General features: G+C 56.4%; 1 protein-coding gene across 1 annotated transcript; it reads right to left on the bottom strand.

Annotated features, from left to right (window-relative positions):
* Nucleotides 1-1094: 1094 nt before the first annotated feature.
* On the bottom strand, nucleotides 1095-24989 carry KCNK3 (potassium two pore domain channel subfamily K member 3). The gene is made up of 2 exons (XM_064710074.1): nucleotides 24636-24989; nucleotides 1095-2128 (listed from the first exon to the last, which is right to left on the bottom strand). Exons 1-2 carry the CDS (start codon nucleotides 24916-24918, stop codon nucleotides 1260-1262), a joined length of 1152 nt encoding a protein of 383 aa, XP_064566144.1. The 5' UTR covers nucleotides 24919-24989; the 3' UTR covers nucleotides 1095-1259.
* Nucleotides 24990-27648: the final 2659 nt, after the last annotated feature.

A 27648-nucleotide genomic window follows, 5' to 3' on the forward strand; every position in this document is an offset into this window, starting at 1 on the left:
AATAATTCCACCCCTGGAGCCTTGGGGAGGATGGAGATGGAGATTCCATGGGAAAAGATCCCAAACTGTCCCCAGAATACCTTCCAGGAGGAATAATTCCATCCCTAGAGCCCTGGGGAGGATGGAGATGGAGATCCCAAGGGAAAATATCCTGGATTGTCCCCAGAAAAATCACTCTGATGGAAATAATTCCATCCCTGGAGCCTTGGGGAGGATGGAGATGGGGATTCCATGGGATAATATCCCAGATTTTTCCCCAAACACCTTCCCAGGCGGGACAGCTCTATCCCCAGAGCTTTGGAGAGGATGGAAATGGGGATCTCAAGGGAAAAGATCCCAAATTGTCCCCAAAATACCTTCCCAGGAGGAACAATTTCATCCCTGGAGCCCTGGGGAGGATGGAAATGGGGATCCCATAGGAAAATATCCCAGATTTTTCCCAAATACCTTCCCAGGAGGAACAACTCTATCCCCAGAGCTTTGGAGAGAACAGAAATGGGGCTCCCATGGGAAAATACCCAGATTAATCCCCCCCAAAACCACTCTGACAGAAATAATTCCATCCTGGAGCCTTGGGGAGGATGGAGATGGGGGATCCCATGGGAAAATTTCTCAGATTTTCCCCAGTCACCTTCCCAGGAGAAATAATTCCATCCCTGAAGCCCTGGGGAGGATGGAGATGGGGATCCCATGGGAAAATTTCCCAGATTTTCCCCAGACACCTTCCTGAGGGGAACAACCCCATCCCCAGACCCTCGGCGTGGATGGACACGGAAATCCTGTGGGATCAGCCAGCCTCCCACGGATGATTCCCGCTAAATCCAGAGGACTCCCAGCTCTGCCCCGCCACGAATTTGGGTTAAGACAGCCCCAAATCCCGGGGTTTGGAGCAGCCTACGTGACTCCCGGCTGCTTTTGCGGGCGGCTGATGAGGAAAAGCTCCGGCTAAGCCCCTCTTAGCCTGATTTCCGCGGCCGTCGGGTCCCTCTGCGCTTCCCGGAGAATTCCCGAGGATCCAGAGCTGCCCACAGTGGGAGCTGCCCCTCAATTCCGAGGCTCTCCCACTCTCCCAAGTTTCACATTTTCAAGGAGTGGTTTTTGTGTGTGTGTGTGTGTGTGTGAAATTAAAATCCAAGAGGTTTTAAATTAAAATCCATTCCGGAGCCAACGGGCACGGCCCCGCTCCGGCGTCATTCCCGAGTCCGGAGCGGCTTCCTCCCGCTCCAGGAGGGATCCGGGATGGGAGGGCGCGATGGGGGCTACACGGAGCTGCGTCTCTTGGTGAAGCCCGGGAACGCCGCCAGGCTCTGGAGCCCGGTGGACACGGAGCTGATGGCAGAGCGCCGGGAGCGGCAGAAGCACCGGTGCTCCGGAGTCTCGGGGCAGCGCGCGGGCGACGAGTGGCTGCGCTCCACGCCCGTGTCCGAGCTGGACAAATCCCTGGGAATGATCATGGGGATGGAATACTGCAGCTTCTCGCGGCTCTTGTACCACAGGCACGAGCACACCGACTGGAAGTGCAGCACCTCGGCGTAGACGTTCCTGAAGCCGCTCTCGGCCGGGGCCACCGCGGCGGCCTCGGGGACGGCGGCCGCGGCTCCGGAGCGAGCGCCCCGGCTGAGCAGCGCCCGCTGCTCGGCGTCGCGGCGCTCGTCCTCGGCGTTCATGGTCATGAAGCGCAGCACCACCAGGTTGAGGAAGGCGCCGATGACCGTCAGCCCCGTGAGGATGTAGACGAAGCTGAAGGCCACGTACTGCGGCTGCGTCTGCAGCGCGTGGTCCTTCTGCAGCGCCACGTAGTCGCCGAAGCCGATGGTGGTCAGCGTGATGAAGCAGTAGTAGTAGGCCTGGAAGAAGCTCCAGTTCTCGTAGTGCGAGAAGGCGGCGGCGCCGATGCAGAGCGTGCTGACGCACGAGAAGAAGCCGATGGTCACCATGTTGGCCATGGACACCTCCGGCCGCCGCATGCCCAGGCGCTTCTTGAGGCGGCGCAGCAGCGAGCGCACCAGGGTGTTGATGCGCTCGCCCAGGCTCTGGAACATCACCAGCGTCAGCGGGATGCCCAGCAGCGCGTAGAGCATGCAGAAAACCTTCCCGCCGTCCGTGCTGGGCGCCGCGTGCCCGTAGCCTGCGGGGAGAGGGACAGAGGGGTCGGATCCGTGGTCCCGGAGGGAATGGGGAGTGGGGAATGTCGGTGGGAAAAGCGAGAGGGGTGTGGGATCCCAAAGTGAGGGAAGGGAGGGGAGCTTAGAGATCATCCCATTCCAAGCCTGACACCTGCCATCATGCCAGAGTGATCCAAATCCACTCTTGGACGCTCCCAGGGATCCAGGGATTCTCTGGGAATTCCAGCCCAGCCAGGAATCCCTTCCCAAGATCCCACCATCCCAAGCTCCCCTTTCCCACTGGAAGCCATTCCCTGCCTCCTGCCCCTCCAGCCCTTGCCCAAATTCCAGCTCTCCTTTCACTCTGGAAAAGGCTCCAAGGATTCCCTGGACCCTTCCCTGATCCAGCTGCACATTCCCAGCTCTCTGGCCTGGGATTGGATCCATCCTCACCCTAACTCCTCTCCCAGAAAGAGTTTTAGGAATGAAAGGCTTCACTTGGACTCTCAGGACTCCAGGAATGGTCTCTCTCCCCTTTACCTCCCTTTTCCATAAAAATCCCTGTGAACGGATTCTGAGCGTCCTTTTTCATGGAATCACGGGGTGGTTTGGGTGGGGAGGGACCTCAAATCCCATCCTCTTCCAACCCCAACTCCTTCCACCATCCCAGGTTGTTGTTCCAAGCTCCCTCCAACATTTCCTTGGACATTTCCAGGTATCCAGGGGCAGCCACAGCTTCTCTGGGAAGGCTGTGCCAGTGACAGTGTTTGGGTGAACCCTTGGGTGGGGGCACATTCCCCATGCCTGGGTTTGGGAAAATTCCCAAAATTCCCATCCCAGACTCTCTGTAGATGGGAAATCAGGGATTTTGGGGGTCACCAGGGCTGAGCGCTCTGTCTGTCCCCTGTCACCCACCGTCCCCTGTCCTGGTGCCCCAGTTCCTGCCATCCGGGGGCTGCATTTGCATCCAGCCCGGGAACAGCTGTGCTCCCGTAATCCTGTGCCGCTGCTGATGGGATTTATCCCGCTCTGTGCCTGCGGATCGGCTCTCCCGGATGGATCCTGGGATGCCACAGACAGGGCCAGCACAGGCCTTGGATGGGGGTGGCAGGAACCAGCTGCTCCCTTTCCCTGCCCCTTTTCCTGTCCCCGTCCCTCTCCTCCTTTTCCTTTTCCTGTCCCTGTCCCTTTCCTCCTTTTCCTGTCCCTTTCTTCCTTTTCCTTTTCCTGTCCATTTTCCTGCCCATGTCCCTTTCCTCTTTTTCTTTTCCCTTTCCTCCTTTTCCTTTCCCTTTTCCATCCCTTTCCCTCTCCTATTCCTTCTCCTTCTCTTTCTTCCTTTCCCAGTCTCTTTCTCATTTCTTATTTTTATCTTTTTCATCATTTCCTCACTTTCTTCCTTTTCCTCCTTTTCACTTCCTTTTCCTTTCCCTCCTTTCCCTTTATCTTTCCTTACCATTTTTCTTTCCCTTCCTCTTCTTCCTTTCTTCTTTTTTTTCTTTTCTTCCTTTTTTCCTTTTCCTTTTCCTTTTCCTTTTCCTTTTCCTTTTCCTTTTCCTTTTCCTTTTCGTTTTCATTTTCATTTTCCTTTTCGTTTTCCTTTTCCTTTTCCTTTTTTCCTTTTCCTTTTCCTTTTCATTTTCCTTTTCTGTTTCCATCACTTTCCCATTCCTTCTCTTTCTTAGTTTCTCTTTCTCATTTTCCTTTTCCTGCTTTTCCTTATTTTAAAAATTTATCCTCCTTCCCTTCTTTTTCTAACCTTCCCTCACCTTCCCTTTCCTACTTTCCCTTCCTCTCTTTTTGCCCATTTTTCTCCTTTTCCTTCTTTCCCTCCTTTTTCTTCCTTTCCCTTTTCCTCTAATTTTTTTAGTTTTCCTCCTTTTCCTTTTCCCAGGAAAACCAGGAGTGGACAAGAACAGGAAGGAGACTCCAAACCTCTTCCCTTGGACTCTGAGAATTCCTGGGCCCCTTTTCCAAGGCCTGTCCCAGCCATGATCCCAGAACACCCCCCAAACCTCTGGGAATGCTGAGGGCGGCTGATCCTGGGTCCCAAATCCCAATCCTGTGTCCCTAATCCCAGTCCTGAGTCCCAGATCCCAATCCTGAGTCCCCCTCACTGCCACCCTCAGGGGGACATGGATGGAGCTGGAGCGAGTGGAAAATCAGGATCGTGGGATGACCTCCAAGGAGGAGCTGCCATGGGATCCTCTCCGTGGGGGGATGGAATCCATGGGAGGGAATCGATGGGAGGGAATCCATGGAGAGGGAATCCATGGAGGAATTGAGGATGGAATCCATGAGAGAACCATGAGAGGAATTGAAGGAGATGATGAGGAGAGGGAATCCATGGGAAGGAATCCATGGATGGAAAGGGAGATCCATGAGAGAATCATGGAGGGAATCATAAGAGAATCAATGGAGGGATTGATGAGGGAATCTAGAGAATCCATGGGGGGAATCCATGGAGAGGGAATCCATAGAGGGAATCCATGGAGAGGGAATCCATAGAGGGAATCCATGGGAGGGAATCCATGGAGAGGGAATCCATGGGAAGGAATCCATGGGAGGGAATCAATGGGAGGATTGAGGAGGTCTCCATGAGAAGGAACCAGGAGGAACATGAGAATCGATGAGAGGGAATCGATGGGAGGAAACCATGGAGAGGAATCATGAGGGGATCCATAAGGGAACCATAAGGACCATGAGGGGAATCTATGAGGGCCGAGAAACCTGGAGGAATCATGAGACGGCAACACCTGCAGGCCGAGATCTGTCTGGAAGCACACCTGAGCATCACCAAAAACATCACCGGTGCATCACAGAGCAGCACCTGGGAAACACCTGTGATACACCTGGGAATCACCTGGGAAACACCTGAGGGCATCACCAGAAAACATCACCAGAGCATGACCTGAGCAGCACCTGGGGCCATCATGGCAGAGCACCACCAGAAAACATCACCAGAGCACCATCTGACCATCACTGGAACATCACCTGAGAGACAGCATCACTGGAGAGCATCTCTGAGATGTCACCTGAGCATCACCAGAAAACATCACCTGAGCAGCACCTGACCGCTTCTGGAACATCACCTGAGAGAGAGCATCCCCTGAGATGTCACCTGACTGTCACCAGAAAACATCCCCTGAACAGCACCACTGGAACCTCCCCTGAGCACCACCTGGGAGCATCACTGCAGCCTCGCTCAAGCCTCACCTGAGAAACACCTGGGGAGAATCACCTGGGAGCATCATCTGGACATCGCTGCAGAGGAACATCTGAAACCATCCCCTGAGCATCACCTGAGCAACACCTGAGAGCATCACCTGAACATTGTCTGAAAGCATCACCTGGCAGCATCACTGGAGCATCACCAGAGCATCACCTGAGCATCATCTGAGAGAATCACCTGGCAGCATCACCTGAGAAGCACCTGAGAAACACCTGAGCATCACTGCAGCATCACTGGAGCATCACCTGAACATCGCCTGAGAGCATCCCCTGAACATCGCCTGAGAGCATCCCCTGATCCATCCCTGATTTGTGTGCCCCCTCCCTGTTCCTTGTGTCCCTTCCTGTCCCTTGTGTCCCTGTTCCTCATGTCCCTTCCCTCTTCCTTGTGTCCCTCTCTCCCTGTTACTCACATTCTTCTCACTCCTCATGTCTCTTCCCCGTTCCTCATGTCATTCCCTGCTCCTTGTGACCCTTCCCAGTTCATTGTGTCCCTTCCCTGCGTCCCTTCCCTGTTCCCTGTGTCCCTTCCCTGTTCCTCATATCCCATCATGTTCCCTGTGTCCCTCTCTCCCTGTTCCTCATGTCACTTCCCTGTCCCTTGTGACCTTTCCCTGTGTCCCTTCCCTGTTCCTCCTGTTCCTTCCTCATTCCTTCTGTCCCTTCCCTGTTCCTCGTGTCCCTCTCTCCCTGTTCCTCATGTCCCTCTCATCATATTCCTCGTGTCCGTCTCCCAACTCCTTATGTCCCTCTCTCCCTGCTTTTTGTGTCCCTCTCTCCCTGTTCCTTGTGTCTCTCTCCCAACTCCTCATATCCCATCCCTGCGTCCTTCTCTCCCTGCTCCTCGTGTCCCTCTCTCTCTGTTCCTCATGTCCCTCTCTGCCAGCTCCTTGTGTCCCATCCGTGTGTCCCTCTCTCCGAGCTCCTCATGTCCCTCTCTCCCAGCCCCTCATGTCCCTCTCTCCCAGCCCCTCATGTCTCTCTCCCCCTCTTCCTCATATACTTCTCTCCCTGTTCCTCTGTCCCTTTCTCCCAGCCCCTCATGTCCCTTTCTCCCTGCTCCTTGTGTCCCTCTCTCCCAGTCCCTCACGTCCCTCTCTCCCTGTCCCTCCTGTCCCTCTCTCCCAGCCCCTCGTGTCCCTCGCTCCCTGCTCCTCATGTCCCTTTCTCCCAATTCCTTCTGTCCCTTCCTTGTGTCCCTCTCTCCCTGCTCCTCATGTCCCACCCCTGTGTCCCTCTCTCCCATCTCCTCGTGTCCCTCTCTCCCTGCTCCTCCTTCTCCACCCAGTCCCACATCCCCACCATCCCCACCCCAGCAATTCCCAAATCCCAATTCCGGCTGTTCGGGATGGATTTTGGGATGGAGCCTCCCGCAGTGCTCACGGGTCCCTTTCCAAAATCCTCCCTGAGCATCCTCCTGCCCTTTCCTGCCCTTTCCTGCCCGCTCCTGCCCTCTCCAGCCCCCTCCAGCCTCTCCATCCCTCCCCGGCCTCCCGGAGCTATTTTTAGCGCCCTTTCCCGAGGGAAGGGAGTTTATGAGCTCTCCAAGCGTCGGTCAATCCCCCGATCCCCCCCCGTTCCCGGTTTTAGCAGGAGCTGCCTGAGCTCCGGCACGTCTGAGGGTGGGGGGAAGGTCGGGAATGGCAGGAGAGGCAAAATCCCTGAAAAGCGGCTCCGGGGGTGACCCCCAAATCCCTCCGGGACCCGCGGGTGGCTAGAAATTGTGTTGGAGAGGAGGGCACGTCCCAGCCGGGAAATCCGCCGGGAATAACGCCTGGAATTCCGGCTCCTTTCCCACTCCTGCCCCCCGGCCCTTCCCGGCTCCCGGGGGTGTCCCTGGAGCCTGGCCGGGACGAGCCGGGATCCCGCTCCGGGCAGGGCCGGGAGCAGGGATCGTGTCCCCAGGGAGGGAGGATGACACGTCCCGCAGGAACGCGGCCGATCCTGGCCTTTTTAGGGCCGGAGGAGCGGGGCTGGATCCGGCCCCGGAGCAGGTGCAGGGCTGGCCCCGGGCCTGGAGCGGATCCCGGCTGTCGGGGCGATGGATGGCCGGGATTAGCGGGACAGCTGCGGGAACGGGAACGGGCAGGGGGAGGATGGCACACGGCTGGGAGGGATGGGAGCGAGGGGAAGGATCTGCGGGAATGGGGATGGGAGGGTGGGATGGGGATGAGGGGCAGGGAACGGAGCAGGGAATGGGGCAGGAGATGGGGCAGGGAGATTTAGGGAATGGGGCAGGGGATGGCAGGAATGGGGCAGGGGGATTTAGGGAATGAGGTAGGGGGTTTAGGGAATGGGGCAGGGGGTTTTGGGAACCTGGACAGGGAAATCAGGAAAGCAGGGGATGGTATTCAGGGAGATTCAGGGAATGGGCAGGAGGTTTAGGGAATGGGGCAGGGCAGGGGATGCAGGGAATGGGGCAGGGGGTTTAGGGATTCTGGACAGGGAATTCAGGGAAGCAGGGGACGGGATTCAGGGATCAGGGACGGGGAGATTCAGGGAATGGGGCAGAGAATGTAGGGAGTGAGGCAAGGGATGCAGGGAATAGGGCTGGGGATGCAGGGAATGGGGCAGGGGGTTTAGGGAACCTGGAGAGGGAATTCAGGGAAGCAGGGGATGGCATTCAGGGAGCAGGGACAGGGGATGGAAGGAGCCTCCTCGTGCCAGCCCTTCCCCATATCCCACTGCTCCCAGTAAGGATCAGCATCTGCTCCCAGTAGGGATCATTGTCCCATTGCTCCCAGTGAGGATCCCACTGCTCCAAGTAAGGATCCCGCTGTTCCCAGTAAGGATTCTCCTGCTCCCAGTAAGGATCACACTGTTCCCAGTAAGAATCCCGCTGCTCCCAGCAAGGATCTTGCTTTTCCCAGTAAGGATCCCGGTATTCCCAGTATGATCCTGCTGTTTCCAGTAGGGATCCCTCTGTTTCCAGTAGGGATCCCACTGTTCCCAGTAAGGATCCTGCTGTTCCCAGTAAGGATCCTGCAGTTCCCAGTAGTTTATCATTGTCCCATTGCTCCCAGTGAGGATCCCACTGTCCCCAGTATGATCCCATTGCTCCCAGTAAGGATCCCACTGTTCCCAGTAAGAATCTCACTGTTCCCAGTAAGGATCCCACTGCTCCCAGTAAGAATCTCACTGTTCCCAGTAAGGATTCCGCTGCTCCCAGTAAGGATCCCATTGTTCCCAGTGCTGGGGCCACCCCAGCTGTCCCCAGGTGGGGGGAGGGGACACAGCTGTCCCCAGAGACCCCCGCGTGCCCGGGAAGAGCAAATGTGCCTGGAGATGGCGGCTGGGAACGCAGCAGGTGCTGGGGACAGCGGAATTCCAGGAAAAAATGTCCTGGAAAACACAGAGCTGGCGCCGAGGGACACGGGCACGGGAGGGGGACACGGGCAGGGGGACACAGACAGGGGACATGGGCAGGGGGACACGGGCAGGGGGACATGGGCAGAGGACATGGCCAGGGAGACACAGCCAGGGGGACACGAGCAGGGGGCACGAGCAGGGGGACATGGGCAGGGGACACGGGCAGGGGACATGGGCAGGGGGACACGGCAGGGGGACATGGCCAAGGGACATGGGCAGGGGACACAGGCAGAGGGACACAGACAGGGGTCATGGGCAGGGGACATGGGCAGGGGACACAGGCAGGGGGATATGGCCAAGGGACATGGGCAGGGGACACGAGCAGGGGACATGGGCAGGGGGACACAGCCAGGGGGACACTGGCAGGGGGCACGAGCAGGGGGACATGGGCAGGGGACATGGCCAAGGGACATGGGCAGGGGACATGGGCAGGGGGACATGGGCAGGGGGACACAGGCAGGGGGACATGGGCAGGGGGACACTGGCAGGGGCATGAGCAGGGGGACATGGGCAGAGGGACACAGACAGGGGACACTGGCAGGGGGACATAGCCAAGGGACATGGGCAGGGGACACAGGCAGGGGGACATGGGCAGGGGACACAGACAGGGGTCATGGGCAGGGGACACTGGCAGGGGGCAAGGGCAGGGGACATGGACAGGGGGACACGAGCAGGGGACATGGGCAGGGGGACATGGGCAGGGGGACATGGACAGGGGGACACAGACAGGGGGACACAGGGGACATGGGCAGGGGACACGAGCAGGGGGACACAGACAGGGGGACACAGGAGACACAGCCAGGGATATGGGCAGGGGACACGGGCAGGGGACACAGACAGGGGACACGGACAGGGGACATGGCCAGGGGATATGGCAGGGGGATATGGGCAGGGGGACACGGGCAGGGATATGGCCAAGGGACATGGGCAGGGGACACGAGCAGGGGGACATGGGCAGGGGGACATGGGCAGAGGGACACAGCCAGGGGACATGGGCAGGGGACATGGGCAGGGGGACATGGGCAGGGACACGGCCAGGGGACACGGCCAGGGGGACATGGACAGGGGGACACAGACAGGGGACACGGGCAGGGGACACAGACAGGGGACACGGACAGGGAGACACAGCCAGGGGGACACGAGCAGGGGACACGAGCAGGGGGACATGGGCAGGCACGGGCAGGGGACATGGGCAGGGGGACACCTGGGTCATGCAGGGCCACCAAAATCCCTGGATGGGGCTGGGGGGCACAGGAAGGGACATGGGGACACCAAAATCCCTGGGTGGGGCTGGGGATCACAGGACATGGGGACAACTCCTGCAGCCAGAGCAGAGAGATGGGATCTGGGATGGGCTGAACTGGGAATGAAGAGCTGGAGGGACCCCTGGGACTCCCAAAATCCCGACTGGCCATGTTCCAGTTCTCCTTGGATCCATCCATCCATCCATCCATCCATCCATCCATCCATCCATCCATCCATCCATCCATCCATCCATCCATCCACCCACCCACCCACCCACCCATCCTTCCATCCCCTCTGCTCCATCTCCCTCCTTCTCCCATATTTCCCCCCTGGAAAAGCGGGATGCCATTCCATGGGAGGGGGGTGCTGGAACATTCCAGGATCCCCCCATGTGATCCCAAAGATCAGGGACCCCCAGGACCCCCCATTCCCAGCGAGATTTGGGTGGGGGGGGGGTTGGATGTGGGGCCAGACCCTGATCTCCCCCTTCATTCCCACATCCCCCCACATTCCCACGCCATTCCCAAATGGACTCGGCTCCGCAGCGGGATCCCCCCCCGGATTTTTTGGGGTGTGGGGGGTGCCGGATTCCCCCTCCCCCAGCGCCTCCCGCGGCCGGGGGGGTCGGGATGGAGTCATGGAAAATCCCGGCGCCGGCCAAGCTCCCTGTTTGCGCCAAAACTGGCAATTTTTCCTTGGATTCTGGGGCCCCGCCAGGCCCCTTCCCGCCCCCCCTCCCCGTGCCTCTCCCTGGAAAAGGGGGGGCCCGCAGCGGGAAGGGGGGTCCGGATAAAAATCCCTCAGGGATTTCGGGGTGGATTTTGGGTGGATTTATGGGTGGATTTTGGGATGAATTTTAGGGTGGATTTGGGGTGGATTTTGGGGTGAATTTTGGGGTGAGTTTTGGGGTGGATTTTGGGGGGATTTAGGGGTGGAGTTTGGGGTGGATTTTGGGGTGGATTTTGGGGTGGATTTTGGGATGAATTTTGGGGTGGATTTGTGTCCCAGAATAGTCAGGGCTGGGTGTCCAGGCCCTTCCCGGGAAAATGGGGATGAGGATGTGGGGTGGGGATTTGGGAAAATGGGGGGGATTTATGGGTGGATTTTGGGATTAATTTTAGGGTAAATTTGGGGTGGATTTTGGGGTGAATTTTGGGGTTTTTGCGGTGGGATTTGGGGTGGATTTTGGGGTGGATTTTGGGGTGGATTTTGGGATGAATTTTTGGGGTGGATTTGTGTCTCAGAATGGGCAGGGATGGGTGTCCAGGTCCTTCCAGGAAAATGGGGATGAGGATGTGGGGTGGGGATATGGGAAAATGGGGGGGCTCACATCGGGAAGGGGGGTCTGGAGCTCAGGGATAAGGTGGGATATCCCAGGAATGGCCTGGGGCACCCAAGATGGGCGGCCCAATGTTCTGGGGGGGGGGCAATGGCTCCAGCGGGAATAAAAATCCCTCAGGGATTTTGGGATGGATTTTAGGGTGAGTTTGTGTCCCAAAATGGGCAGGGGTGGGTGTCCAGGTCCTTCCCGGGGAAAGGGATCCTGGTCCAGGCAGGGAATTCCTGCCCAGAGCATCCAGGGGGTCCTGAGCTCCTCTGGAGGGGGACAGAGCCCCCAGACTCAGGCCAGATTCCAAAGGATCCTGGGAATGGGGATATGGGGTGGGGATTATGGGGATTGGGATGGATTTTATGGGATGGGGACGGGGGTATGGGATGAAGGATGGAGATTATGGGATGAGGATGTGGGGTGGGAATGTGGAATGGGATTGGGATTGGGATGTGGGATGGGGATGCAGGATGAGGGGATGGGATGGGGATGTGGGACAGAGATTATGAAATGGGGATAGGGGATGGGGATGTGGGATGGGAATTAGGATAAGGGATACAGATGAGGGATGGGGATATGGGATGGGAATGCAGGATGGGAATAGGGACAGGGATATGGGGTGGGAATGCAGACAGGAATGAGGAATGGATGCAGTCCCTTTCCCCCGGGAGCTGCTGATTTCATCCATCCCAGAAATCCCGTTCCAGGCTCTTGGATCCACCTCAAGCCCGAGCCACCAGCTCTGGTGCTTGGGAAAAACTGAGGAAAACTCCCAAACTTCCAGAAATCTGGGATGGTTTTCCCTGGCCCTGATCCCCTGGCCCATGGGTTTCATTCCTCGCTCCCAGTCAGGATTTGCTGGGATTTTGGGAGGAATCAGCTGGGAAAGGCCAGGAGTAGGAATTAGTGGGAATTAATTAATAGTGTCACTCCTGGATGGAAAAAAGACGGGAATTTATGGCCTGGGCAAGAGAAGGGGATGGGAGAGGGAAGATCCAGAGGGGTCTCAATCCTGATCCTGATCCTGATCCCAATCCTGATCTTGATCCTGATCCTGATCTTGATCCCAATCCTGAGCCTGATTCCAATCTTAACCCCGACCCCAACTCTGATCTTGATCCCAAATCTGACCCTGACCACAGTCCTGATCTGGATCTCAATCCCAATCTTTATCCCAATCCTGATCTGATCCTGATCCCGATCCCACTCCCAATCCTGACCATGATCCTGAACCCGATCTCAATTCCAATCCCAATCCCGATCCTGATCCCAATCTCAATCCCAATCTCGATCCCGATCCTGATCTCAATCCCAATCCCCATCCTGATCCCAATCCCGATCCCATCCTGACCATGATCCCAATCCCGATCCTGACCATGATCCTGATCCTGATCTCAATCCCAATCCTGGATCCCAATCCCAATCCTGGATCCCAATCCCAATTCTGATCCCAATCCCAATCCTGATCCCGGATCCCAATCCTGATCCCAATCCCAATTCTGATGCCAATCCCAATCCTGATCCCGGATCCCAGTCCTGATCCCAATCTCAATCCCAATCTCAATTCCAATCCCAATCCTGATCCTGGATCCTGATCCCAATCCCAACCCCGATCCTGATCCCTGCCTTGAATCCCATGGGAACAACCCCGTGGCCTCCCCACCTCGGGTTTGCTGGAGCCTCCTTGGGAAGAGATTCCCAGGAAAAGGCACCGGATTCAACCCACGCTGGGATTGTCACCCTAAATCCTAAATCCCCATCCCAGCGGGAAGCGGCTCCGATCCCAATGGGAATTCTCCACATCCTCATCCAGCCCCTTCCTGGATCCTCTGGAAAACCCCTGGATGCAGAGGATCCAGGAGGAACATCCAGGAATTCCAGAGTGCAACAGGGAAGGGAAGCGATCCCAATTTTCCAACAATTCTCGTGGATGGGATGCTCCAAAAACCCCCAGGATGGGCTTGGGATCACTTTCCCAGGAAAACCCAGGAGGGAATTTTAGGAATATTCCCCCTTTCTCCCTCTTAATTCCAAAGCCTGTGGATGCTTCTGGAGGTGCCAGCACGGATTTCCATGGAAATGTTTGTTTTTGTGGAATGGGAGCAGGAATGGCCAGAAGGATGGGAGGAATTCCAGCCCTGGAATTGTGGCCAAATTTTCCCCTTTCCCTCTTGATCCCAAATCCCATTCCCCATCCCAAGGAGCCACCAGCAATTTCCATGGAAATGATTTTTTTGTGGAATGGGAGCAGGAATGTCCAGGAGAAACATCCAGGAATCCTTAGTGGAACAGGGAAGGGAAGCGATCCTGATTTTCCAACAATTTCCGGGGATGGGATGCTCCAACAACCCCCGGTATGGGCAGGATTGTTTTTCTGGGAAAACTCAGGAGGGAAAACCCAGGAGGGAATTCCAGGAATTTCAGGAATATCCCCCCTTTCTCCCTCTTGATTCCAAAGCCTGTGGATGGTTCAGGAGGTGCCAGCAGGGATTTCCATGGAAATGGTTTTTTTGTGGAATGGGAGCAGGAATGGCTGGAGGGGTTGGGAGGAATTCCAGCCCTGGAGTTGTGGCAGAGTTTTCCCCTTTCCCTGTTGATCCCAAATCCCTTCCCAAGGAGCCACCAGTGATTTCCATGGAAAAGTTTTTTCTGTGGAATGGGAGCAGGAATAGCCCGGGGGGTTGGGAGGAATTCCAGCCCTGGAATTGGGGTGGGAATTCCCTGGAATTCCACTTTCCCTGTTGATCCCAAGGAGCGATTTCCATGGAAATGTTTTGTTTTTGTGGAATGGGAGCAGGAATGTCCTGACGGGATGGAGGGAGCTCCCTATCCCAGCAATTCCCAACAATTCCCGGAGATTTTCTCCCACAAATCCCAGGAATTTGGTGCCTTTCCCACCATCCGGGGGTGACAGTGCTGCCAGAGGTGACAGGAGGTGACAGAGCTGTCCCCAAACCCTTCCTGACACCAGAGGTGGCCACGGATGGGGGACAGGGGCGGTGTCACTGGCCCGGGGGTACATGGGGACAGACGGACAGAGGGACAGAGGGGACAGGGGGGAATGAGGGGACAGAGGGGACAGAAGGACAGGGCAGGACAGGGGGACAGAGGAGAAAGAGGGACAGATGGGACTGAAGGGACAAAGGGGACAGAGGGGACAGAAGGACAGAGGGGACCGAGGGTACAGAGGGACAGAGGGGACAGGGCAGGACAGCGGGACAGAGGAGAAAGAGGGACAGATGGGAGTGAAGGGACAAAGGGGACAGAGGGAACAGAGGGGACAGAAGGACAGAGGGGACCGAGGGTACAGAGGGACAGAGGGGACAGGGTGGGACAGAGGGGACTGAGGGGACAGAGGGGACAGGGCAGGACAGGGCAGGACAGGGGGACAGAGGGGCTGAGGGCACAGAGAGGACAGACAGACAGGAGGGACAGAGGGACAGAGGGGACATGGGACAGGGTGGGACAGAGGGAACTGAGGGAAGACAGGGGACACAGGGAACACGGAACAGAGGAACAGAGGGGACAGAGGGGACAGAGGGACAGGGGGGACAGGGGGGACAGAGGGACAGAGGGCACAGAGGGACAGAAGGGACAGAAGGGACACAGAGGGCACAGAGGGACAGAGGGACAGAGGGACAGGGTAGGACAGAGTGGGACAGGAGAGACTGAGGAGATAGGGCAGGACAGGGGGACAAGGGGACAGGAGGAGAGAGGGGACAAGGGGGACAGAGGGGACAGGAGGGACAGAAGGACAGAGGGGACAGGAGGAGAGAGGGGACAGGAGGGACAAGGGAGGGAAAAGGACACAGGAGGGACAGAGGGACAAAGGGGTCAGGGGGTGACAGGAGGGGACAGAGGGGACAGGGGGTGACAGGGGGTGACAGGAGGGGACAGAAGGGAAGGGGGGGTCTGAAGGGACAAGGGGGCGAGGGATGTGACAGGAGGGGACAGAAGGGACAGGGGGTGACAGGGTTGACAGGGGGTGACAGGAGGGGACAGAGGGGACAGGGGGTGACAGGGGGTGACAGAGGGGACAGAAGGGAAGGGGGGGTCTGAAGGGACAAGGGGGCGAGGGATGTGACAGGAGGGGACAGAAGGGACAGAGGGGACAGGGGGTGACAGGAGGGGACAGGAGGTGAAAGAAGGGACAGGGGGTGACGGGGGGGACAGGAGGGGACAGAAGGGACAGAGGGGACAGGGAGGGACAGAAGGAGGACGAGGGGGGTGACAAACGGGGACAGAAAGGGACAGGGGGAGACCAGAGGGGACAGCAGGTGACAAACGGGGACAAAAGGGCCCGGCCTCCCGCCGGGCGCTGTTCCCGCGGCAGAGGCTCGGGCGGGTGGCGGCGGTGACAGATGGTGACACCGCGGTGGCATTTGCCACCTGCTCCCTGCGCGCGGCCGCGGGGGAGGGGGGCGGGGAACGGGAATTCTGGGATCGGGGTTTTGGGAATTATGATTTTTGGGATCAGTTTTTTAGGATCGGATTTTTTGGGATCAGGATTTTTGGGATTGGGATTTTTGGGATTGTGATTTTTAGTATGGAGCTTTTGGGGATCTGGTTTTTTTAGGGTTGTGATTTTTGGGATTGGGGTTTTTGGGATCGGGGTTTTGGGGATCGGGGTTTTTAAGATTGGGGTTTTGGGGATCGGGGTTTTTGGGATCGAGTTTTAGGGATTGTGACTTTTGGGTTTTTTGGGATCGGGAATTTTGGGATTGGGACTTCTGGGATCAGGACTTTGGGGATCGGGGTTTTTGGGATTGGGACTTTTCGGATTGGGGTTTTGGGATCGGGATTTTTGGGATCGGCACTTTTGGGATTGGTATTTTTGTGATTGTAACTTTTGGGATCGGGATTTTTGGGATTATGACTTTTGGGATGGGGTTTTTGGGATCGGCACTTTTGGGATTGTGACTTTTTGGATCAGGATTTTTAGTATTGGGTTTTTTGGGATCGGGATTTTTGGGATCAAGATTTTTGAGACTGGGACTTCTGGGATCAGGTTTTTTGGGATTGTGATTTTTGGGATTGGGTTTTTTAGGATGTGGTTTTTTGGAATTGGGATTTTTGGGATTGTGACTTTTGGGATCGGGTTTTTTGGGATTAGGGTTTTTTGAATCTGGTTTTTTAGGATCGGGTTTTTGGGATCGGCATTTTTGAGATTGTGACTTTTGGGATCGGGATTTTTGGGATTGTGACTTTTGGGATCGGCACTTTTGGGATCGGGATTTTTGGGATTGTGACTTTTGTGATTGGGATTTTTGGGATTGGGGTTTTTGGGATCGGGTTTTTTAGGATTGGATTTTTGGGATTCTGACTTTTGGGGTCGGGATTTTTGGGATCAGGATTTTTGGGATCGGGATTTTTGGGAGCCGTCCAGAGCCAGAGCAGCCCACCCTGGCTCGGGACAGCGGCAGAGATGACAAGGGACACTGCCGGTGACACTGCCACCCCCCAGGGACATCCCAGCCTCTGGAATTGTGGGATGGGGACAGAGGGGCATCCCAGCCCCTGGAATTTCTTGGGAGCCACAGGAAAGCTTTGGAGCAGTGGCAGGAGCTGCTCCTCTCTCGGCTTTTTTCATGGATAAAGGGGAAAAAACCCAAAACCCCAAATGGATTAAAACTTTTCCCAGTGGGATCTGTAATCCCGAATTTTCCTCCCCCCGTCCCATCAGGATCTGTAATCCCAGATTTTCCCCCACCGGGATCTCCCCCACCTCAGGAGCCGTTTCCTGATCCCAGTCCAGCTTTTCCCTGTCCCACCAAGAGCTCGGGGGTGAATTCCTGGAAAAATCCCTTTTTTTTTCCTGCCTTGGAAAATCCAGTTCCATGGGAATAATGGGAATTTCTCCCCCTTTTCCCTGGATTTGGAGGGGGCTCCTCTCATTCCAGCCATCCCAGCGTTGCTGCCATATCCATCCATCCAAATTGTGGATTTTGTGGGATTGTGGGATTTTGGGATCTTCCCACACATCCAGATGTCCCAGACCCTTCTCCACATCCCTGCAAATTCTGGGAAAACTGGGCTGGATTCAGGGAAAGCCATTTGAGGCCATTCCCTCTGCAATTCCCAAATTTGGGATATTGGGAATCCTCATCCCAATCCCAAAGTGGAGCCCAACTCCAGGATTTAAGGTTGGGAGTGCTGGGATGGGCAGGAATTTTTGGGATGCAATGTTTGGGTTGAGGTCAGTCCCGCTCCAGCATTCCCAGCTCCTGGCAGTGGGATTGGGAATTCCAGGATCGGGAATCCTGGGAGAGACAGAGTGGGATCCCGATCCATCCTCGGGATGGATCCCAGCAGGTCCATGTCCCTCTCCAGCATTCCGGGATCCTTGGGATGGGCTGGATCCCTTTGGAGATTCCCAATTCCTCCCATCCTGTCCAATGCCGGAGGATTGGCCACAATTCCAGAACTTTTCCAGTAGCTCCTGGCAGCCTGGAGAGGTCGGAGCTGGGATAACGGGAATGGGATAATGGGATTGAAAAAGACTGGGATAATGGGATGATGGGAATGGCAAACACTGGGAAAATGGGAATGGTAAAGACCGGGATAATGGGAATGGTAAACACCAGGAAAAATATTATAACATGATTGAAAAACACTGGGATAATGGGATAAAGGGAATGTCAAACACTGGGATAATGGGATAATAGGATTGAAAAACACCAGGATAATGGGATAATGGGAATGGCAAACACTGGGATAATGGGATAATGGGAACAACAAACAGCAGAATAAAGGGATAATGGGATTGGAAAACACCTGGATAATGGGAATACTAAACACTGGGATAACAGGAATAGTGAATACCAGGATAATGGGATAATGGGATAATGGGAATGGCAAGCACCGGGATAACAGGGACAATAAACACCCTGACACCAGGAAAACAGGAATGGCAAACACCAGGATAATGGGAATAAATAATGGGAGTGACAAACACCGGGATAACAGCTCTGGGAATAACAAACACCCTGACACCGGAATAACGGGAATAATGAACATTGGGAAAACAGCCCTGGGATAATGGGAATAACAAACACCGGGAATAACAAACAGCAGGATAAGAGCTCCAGGAATAACAGCCTGACAGTGGGATAACAGCTCCAGGAATAATGAACACCCTGAGAGTGGGAATAACAACTCCAGGTGTAACAAACACCCTGACACCAGGATAACGGGAATAATGAACATTGGGAAAACAGTCCCGGGAATAATGAACACCCTGAGGATGGGAATGACAAACATTGGGATAATGGGAATAATAAATATTGGGGATAAATCCTGGGAATAACAAACACAGGGATAAAGGTGCTGGGAATGACAAACACCCCGACACCTGGATAATGGGAATAACAAACAGCAGGATAACAGCTCTGGGAATAACGGCCTGAAACTCCAGGAACAATGAACACCCTGAGAGTGGGAATAACAACTCCAGGAATAACAAACACTGGGATAAAAACCCCGGGAATAACAAACACCCCGACACCGGGATAATGGGAATAATAAACACTGGGAAAACAGCCCTGGGAATAATGAACACTGTGAGGGTGGGAATAACAAACACCAGGATAATGGGAATAATAAACATTGGGGATAAAAAGCCCTGGAATAGCAAACACAGGGATAAAAGTGCTGGGAATGACAAACACCCTGACACCTGGATAATGGGAATAACAAACAGCAGGATAACAGATCTGGGAATAGCAGCCTGAAACTTCGGGAATAATGAACACCCTGAGAGTGCAAATAACAACTCCAGGAATAACAAACACTGGGATAAAAACCCCGGGAATAACAAACACCCCAACACCGGGATAATGGGAATAATAAACACTGGGAAAACAGCCCTGGGAATAATGAATACCCTGAGGGTGGGAATAACAAACACCAGGATAATGGGAATAATAAACATTTGGGATAAAAACTCCTGGAATAACAAACACCTGGATAAAAGTGCTGGGAATGACAAACACCCTGACACCTGGATAATGGGAATAACAAACAGCAGGATTACAGCTCTGGGAATAACAGCCTGAAACTCCGGGAACAATGAACACCCTGTGAGTGGGAATAACAGCTCCGGGAATGACAAACACCAGGACAAAAACCCTGGGAATAACAAACACCCTGACACTGGAATAATGGGAATAATAAACATTTGGAAAATAGCCTGGGGAATAATGAACACCCTGACACTGGGATAATGGGACTGACAAACACCAGGATAACAGCTCCGGGAATAACAAACACCGGGATAGCAGTCTGGGAATGAAAAACACTGAGATAAAAGCCCCGGGAATAATGAAACACTGACACCAGGATAAGAGCTCTGGGAATAACAAACACCCTGACACCGGGATAATGGGAATAATGCACATTGGGAAAACAGCCCCAGGAATAATGAACGCCCTGAGGGTGGGAATAACCAACACCACCGGGATAAGAGCTCTGGGAATGACAAACACCGGGATAAAAGCCTCAGGAATAAGGAACACCCAGAAAGTGGGAATAACAACTCTGGGAATAAAAAAACAACTGGGATAAAAGCCCTGGAAATAGCAAACACCGGGATAACAACTCCGGGAATGACAAACACCCTGACACCGGGATAATGCGAATAATGAACATGGGGAAAACAGCCCCAGGAATAATCAATGCCCTGAGGGTGGGAATAAGAAACACCGGGATAACAGCCCTGGGAATAACAGCCTGATAAAAGTCCCAGGAATAAGGAACACCCTGAGAGTGGGAATAACAACTCTGGGAATAACAAACACCAGAGTAAAAATCCCAGGAATAATGAACAGCCTGACACGGGGAATAATAAATATCGGGATAATAGCCCCAGGAATAACAAACACCCTGAGACCGGGATAATGGGAATGACAAACACCAGGATACCAGCTCCGGGAATAATGAATGCCCTGAGGGTGGGAATGACAAACAGCGGGATAAAAGCCATGGAATAACAGCTGGACACCAGGATAACAGCTCCGGGAATAAGCAACACCCTGAGAGTGGGAATAACAAATACTGGGATAACAGCTCCAGGAATAATAAATATTGGGATAAAAGCTCCGGAAATAACAAACACTCTGAGACTGGGATAATGGGAATGACGAACACCGGGACAACAGCCCTGGGAATAATGAACACCCTGAAGGTGGAAATAACAAACAGCAGGACAAAAGCCCTGGAATTACAGCTGGACACCAGGATAAAAGCCCCGGGAATAAGGGATGTGTTGAGAGTGGGAATAAGAATGACAAACACCTGAACAACAGCTCCAGGAATAACAAACACCGGGATAGCAGCTCCGGGAATAGTGAACACTCTGAGGGTGGGAATGACAAACATTGGGAGAAAAAGCCCTGGAATAACAGCCTGACACCGGGATAAAAGCCCCGGGAATAATGAACACCCTGACACCGGGCTAACAGCCCTGGGAATAATGAACACCCTGAGAGTGGGAATAACAACTCTGGGAATAAAAAAACTGGGATAGAAGCCTTGGGAATAACCAACACTGGAACAACTGCTCTGGGAATGACAAACACCGGGATAAAAACTCCGGGAATAACGAGCACCCCAACCCTGGTGTTTCAGCACCGGGAACCCTTTTGCCTCCACACACCGGGATTTAGGGCCCGGAAATCCTCCCAATATCCACGGCCCAAATCTGGGAACCCACGAGCACCCCAATACCTGGATCTGAGCCCCGGGAACAAACTGGCACCCCCATATCCTTTTCCAATCCTGGGAATGCACAGGAACCCCAAAATCCATGTGACAGCAGCTCTGGGGACCCAGGGACACCCCAAATTCTGTGTGACAGCTCTGGGGACCCAGGGACACCCCAAAATCTGTGTGACAGCTCTGGGGAACCAGGGACACCCCAAAATCCGTGTGACAGCTCTGGGGACCCAGGGACAACCCAAAATCTGCATGGCAGCTGTGGGTAACCAGGGACACCCCAAAATTTGTCCCAAAGCTGGCGTCCCCCATCCCATTATCCCGTTATCCCATTAACCCATCCCTCCCCTCTCTCTGCATGGTGGCCAGGGCCCTGTGTCACCGGCTGTCCCCTCACTGTCCCCTCGCTGTCCCCACCCCTCAGGCCCTCCCTAGGGCAGAGTTTGGGGGCAGTGGGACCAGGGGACAGGGGACCCACGGCCACCCTGAGGCCCTGTGGAACCGGACACCCCAAAATTGTCCCAAAGCGGCGTCCCCCATCCCATTATCCCTATCCATTAACCTCCTCCCCTCTCCTGCAGGGCAGGCCCTGTTCACCGCTGTCCCCTCACTGTCCCCTCGCTGTCCCCACCCCTCAGGCCCTCCCTAGGGCAGAGTTTGGGGGGCAGCTGGGGACCAGGGGACATTGGGTGACCCCGGCCACCCCTGGAGGGGACCCAAAGACCAGAGGGGTGACAGTGAGGGTGACAATGGGGTGACAGTGTGGGTGACAGAGGGGTGACAATGAGGGTAACGAGGGGGGGTAGGTCCCAAAGGGGCCACCCCCAGTGACACTTCCCAGGGTGGGGACAGGGCTGGGGACATCCTTGAGAGTGGGGGACAGAGGTGACACCCCTTGGGAGAGCCTGGCAGGGTGGGGACATGTCCCTGTCCCCTCCCCACAGGGCTGGGCACCCTACAGGGACACACCCCTGTCCCCATAGGGCTGGGGACACTACAGGGACACACCCCTGTCCCCATGGGGCTGGGGACACTATAGGGACACACCCCTGTCCCCATAGGGCTGGGGACACTATAGGGACACACCCCTGTCCCCATGGGGCTGGGGACACTATAGGGACACATCCCTGTCCCCTTCCCCGGGCTTGGGACCCTACAGGGACACATCCCTGTCCCCTCCCCCGGGCTGGGGGTCCCACAGGGGTGTCCGGGCCAGCAGAGCCACGACAGGGAGGTGACAGCGCCTTGGGGACACATCCCCGGGTCGGGAGGGTCCCGGTCAGGAGCATTCCCCGGTCCTGGGGGTCGCGCGAGGGTTTCCCGGTGGGACAGGGGCGGGGGGGAGTCCCGGGTTCGGGGATTTGGGGGGTCTTGGGCGGGGAATCGTCCCAAAAACACTGGGATGGGAAACGGGAATTAGGGCAGGGGAATCGCCCCCAAAACACCGGGATAGGAAACGGGAACCGGGAAGGGGGGTGGTCCCAAAACCACCGGGATGAGAAACGGGAATCAGAACAGGGGAATCTCCCCCAAATCACCGGGATGGGAAACGGGGGGATCACCTCGATCCCAAAGGATAAGAGAGACGGGAATTAGGGCAGGGGGATGGCCCCAAAACACCGGGATGGGAAACGGGAATCAGGGCAGGAGGATTCCCCCAAAAACCTCGGGATGGGAAACGGGAGTCTGGGCAGGGGAATCGCCCCCAAAAACACCGGGATGGGAGGGAGAGAGGGGGGTCCTGCAGGGGGATCGGCCCCAAAACACCGGGATGGGAAATGGTAATCAGGGCAGGGGAATCGCCCCCAAAACACCGGGATGAGAAACAGGGGGATCGCCCCGATCCCAAGGGATGGGAAAGACGGGAATTCGGGCAGGGGGATGGCCCCAAAACACCGGGATGGGAAATGAGAATCAGGGCAGGGGAATCGCTCCAAAAACACCGGGGTGGGAAACAGGAGGGATCACCCCGATCCCAAAGGATAGGAGAGAAGGGAATCTGGGCAGGGGGATTGGCCCCAAAACATAGAGATGGGAAACGGGAATCAGGCAGGGAATCGCCCCAAAAACACCGGGATGGGAGGGAGAGAGGGGGGTCCTGCAGGGGGATCGCCCCAAAACACCGGGATGAGAAACAGGGGATCGCCCCGATCGCAAGGGTGAGAAAGACGGGAATTCGGGCAGGGGGATGGCCCCAAAACACCGGGGTGGGAAATGGGAATCAGGGCAGGGGATCGCTCCCAAAACATCGGGATGGGAAACGCGGGGGAACCGGGCAGGGGGATGGTCCCAAAAACACCGGGATGGGAAACGGGGGGGTCCGGGCAGAGGGATCACCCCGATCCCAAGGGATGGGAGAGAGGGAGGACCAGGCAGGTTTTTCCCGGTGCTGGAGGAGCCGGGGAGGGATCTCCCGGATCCCAGGGGATTGGAGACGGGAATCCGGGCAGAGGGATCACCCCCAAAGCACCGGGATGGGAAACAGGGGGATCCGGGCAGGGGGATCGCCCCGATCCCAAGGGGTGGGAAACAGAGCACCGGGCAGGTTTTTCCCGGTGAAGGAGAGGGATCGCCCGGATCCCACCGGGATGGGAGAGACGGGGGGAACGGGCCAGGGGGATCGTCCCAATTCCAAGGGATGGGAGAGGGGACGTCCGAACAGGGGGATCGCCCCGAAAACACCGGGATGAGAAACGGAAATCAGGTCAGAGGGATGGCCCCGATCCCACGGGGATGGGAAACGGGAGGAAGGAGCAGAGGGATCGCACCGATCCCAAGGGGTGGGAGACAGGGGAGGACGGGACAGGGGGATCACCGCGATCCCACCGGGATGTGAGACAAGCGGGTCCTGGCGGGTTTTTCCCGGTGCTGGAGGAACCGAGCAGAGCGATCGCCCCGAAAACACCGGGATGGGAGACAGGGGCGTCTGGGCAGGTTTTTCCCCTTTCTGGAGGAGCCAGGGAGGGATCGCCGCGATCCCAAAGGATGAGACACAGAGCACCGGGAATTTTTTTCCCGGTGCCGGAGGAACCGAGCAGAGGGATCGCCCCGGTCCCACCGGGATGGGAGAGAGGGGGGTCCGGACAGGGGGATCGCACCGAAAACACCGGGATGGGAGACAGGGGGGACCGGGCAGAGGGATCGCCCCGATCCCAAGGGATGGGACACAGAGCACCGGGGGGTTTTTCCTGGTGCCGGAGGAACCGAGCGGAGGGGTCGCCCCCGTCCCAGCGGAATGGGAGACAGGGGGAACCGGGCAGGGGGATCGCCCCGAAAACACCGGGATGGGAAACAGGGGGGCCTGGGGAGGGGGATCGCCCCCAAAACACCGGGGTAGGAAACAGGGGGGACCGGGCAGAGGGATCGCATCGATCCCAAGGGACGGGACACAGAGCACCGGGGTTTTTTCCCGGTGCCGGAGGAGCCGAGCGGAGGGATCGCCCCGGTCCCAGCGGGACGGGCGGCGGCTGTGCCGGGGGGGTCCCCGGGCGGCGAAAGCGCCGAGCTCCCGATTTCCCCCCGCTCCCTCGGGCACAGGCGGGGCTTTCCCGGCGCTTCCCGCGTGGATCCCCCGATCCCACCAGGAAAAAACCCGAGCCGGGATCTGCCCGCGGGGAGCCGGGCGGGGCGGGGGCAGCCGGTACCTATGGTGGTGATGACGGTGATGGCGAAGTAGAAGGAGCCGGCGAATTTCCACTGGACGCCGGCGTTGTGCGGCTTGAGCTTGAGCACGACCCGCTCGAGCTCGCCGTAGCTCTCGGCGCTCAGGTTGTACTTTCTCTTGAGCTCGTCGCTCTTGGCCTCCAGCCGCCGCCTCTCCGCCGTCTCCGCCTCGGACTCGAGCGCGTCGAAGACGGCGGCGCCCACCAGCAGGTAGGTGAAGGTGCAGACGATCAGCGCCAGCGTCCGCACGTTCTGCCGCTTCATGGTGCGCCGGCGGCGGCTGCGGGGCGCGGCGGGGCCGGCTGGGGCATGGCGGCAGCGCCCGGGCACGGCGGGCGGGCGGGCGGCCGGGGGAGGCGGCCCAGGCGCGGCTGCGGCGGCCGCGGCGGCGGCGGGGCCGGCGGAGGAGCGGGAGGAGGGAGAGAGGGAGGAGGAGGAGGAGGAGGGAGGGGGAGGGAGGGCGGGGGAGGGGGCGGAGCTGTCCTTCAGCACCGGCGCCCCCGGGGACCCCCCGAGTGTCGCACGGGGCCGGGTGACACCGCTGGGGACAGAGCCCGAGCCCCGGAGCGCGGCCGGTGCCGGGAACAGGTCCCAAAGCCCAGATCCCAATTCCCAGCTCTGGGAATGGATCCCAAAACCCAAATCCCAGTTCCCAACTCTGGGAATGGATCCCAAAGCCCAGATCTCAGTTCCCAACTCTGGGAATGGATCCCAAAGCCCAGATCCCAATGTTCAACTCTAGGAAAAGATCCCAAAACTCGGATCCCATCCCAAACCTGGGAAGAGCTCCCAAAACCCCAAAGCCCAGATCACAGCTCTGGGAACAGCTCTCAAAACCCCAAATCCCAACCCTGGGAACAGCTCCCAAAACGCAGATCCCAATTCCCAAACCTGGGAACAGCTCCCAAACCCTAACACCCAAATCTCAACCCTGGGAATGCTTCCCAAACCCAAATCCCAAACCCAAACCCTGGGAACAGCTCCCAAACCCCAAAAACCAACCCTGGGAACAGCTCCCAAAACCCCAAATCTGGGAACAGCTCCCAAAACCCCACATTGCAAAGCCAAAATCCCAGCCCTGGGAACAGCTCCCAAACCCCAAACCCCAAATCCCAGACTTGGGAACAGCTCCCAAACCACAGATCCCAAACCTCAAACCTGGGAACAGCTCCCAAACCCCAACCCTGGGAACAGCTCCCAAAACCCAAAGCCCAGATCCCAACTCTAGGAACAGTTCCCAAAACGCAGATCCCAAACCTCAAACCTGAGAACAGCTCCCAAAACCCAAAGTCCAACCCTGGGAACAGCTCCCAAACCCCAAAGCCCCAAGTCCGAAATCTGGGAACAGCTCCCAAAGCCCAAACCCCAAATCCCAAACTCCAAATCCCAACCCTGCTCCAGAGCTGTCTCCACCTGCATCCTCTCCCATCCTATTATCCGACCCCATCCCATTATCCCATCCCATTATCCCACCCCATCGAACCTTTCCTGGGATGCTCCCAGGGATTCTCTGGGAATTCCAGCCCAGCCAGGAATCCCTTCCCAAGATCCCACCATCCCAAGCTCCCCTTTCCCACTGGAAGCCATTCCCTGCCTCCTGCCCCTCCAGCCCTTGCCCAAATCCCAGCTCTCCTGGAGCCCCTTTGGGATGGGGAAGCGGCTCCAAGGATTCCCTGGATCCTTCCCTGATCCAGCTGCACATTCCCAGCTCTCCCAGCTCCGTGTCCCGCTGATTTCGGGATCCCAGTTCCATGTGGGCTCTCACCAGGGTGGAATTCCCACTTTTCCTGCTGCCCCCGGATTTCAGGATCATCCCAGGATTGGGGTTGGATGGTGGCACCCTCTGGAGCAGGCAATGTTTTCCAAGTTTTCCATCCTGGGACAGCTTCTGTCAGCTGCTGTCACCCGAAACCAGGGGACAATTGTCCCTCACACCTGTGCTGGCACCTCAACCCGGACCTGATCCCGTGGGAATCCCAGAGTCCCAGGGAATTACAGCCAGGGATATGGGATGTGGGATATGGGATAGGGGATGTGGGATATGGGATATGGGATATGGGATAGGGGATGTGGGATGTAGGATATGGGATAGGGGATATGGGATATGGGATATGGGATATGGGATGTGGGATGTGGGATAGGGGATATGGAATATGGGATATGGGATATGGGATATGGGATAGGGGATGTGGGATATGGGATATAGGATATGGGATATGGGATATGGGATGTGGGATTAATGGGATATGGGGTTAATGGAGTGCTGTGGGTTATGGGGTGTGGGGTTATAGGGTTCAGAGTTATTTGTGTTCTGTGGGTTATGGGGTGCTGTGGGGTATGGCGTGAGGGGTTAATGGGGTGCTGGGTTATAGGGTGTGGGGTTATGGGGTTCTGTGGGTTATGAGGTGCAGGGTTAATGGGGTGCAGGGTTATGGGGTGAAGGGTAATGGTGTGCGGGGTTAATGGGATGTGGGCCTAATGGGGTGTGGGGTTAATGGGGTGTGGGGTAATGGGGTTCTGTGGGTTATGGAGTGCAGGGTTATGGGGTGATGGGTTATGGGGTGATGGATTATGAGGTATGAGGTTATTAGGATGCTGTGGGTTATGGGGTGCTGTGGTTTATGGGGTGCAGCGTTATGGGGGATGGAGTTAATTGGGTGCTGGGTTATTGGGAGCTGTGGGTTATGGGGTGCAGAGTTATGGGGTGCAGGGTTATCAGTTATGAGGTTATTAGGATGCTGTGGGTTATGGGGTGTGGGTTTGATGGGGTTCTGTGGGTTAATGGGGTGCAGGGTTATGGAGTACAATGGTTATGGGTTGTGGGGTTAATGGAGTATGGGTTATGGGGTATGGTTTGCAGGGTTAATGGTGTTCTGTGGGTTATGGGGATGTGGGGTTAACGGGGTGCTGTGGGTTATGGGGTGCTGTGGAGTATGGGGTGTGGGGTTAATGAGGTGCTGGGTTAAGGGGTATGGGGTTAATGGGGTTCTGTGG

Source organism: Zonotrichia leucophrys, chromosome 3, assembly GCF_028769735.1.
Source record: "Zonotrichia leucophrys gambelii isolate GWCS_2022_RI chromosome 3, RI_Zleu_2.0, whole genome shotgun sequence".
In the NCBI taxonomy this organism is placed as follows: domain Eukaryota; kingdom Metazoa; phylum Chordata; class Aves; order Passeriformes; family Passerellidae; genus Zonotrichia; species Zonotrichia leucophrys.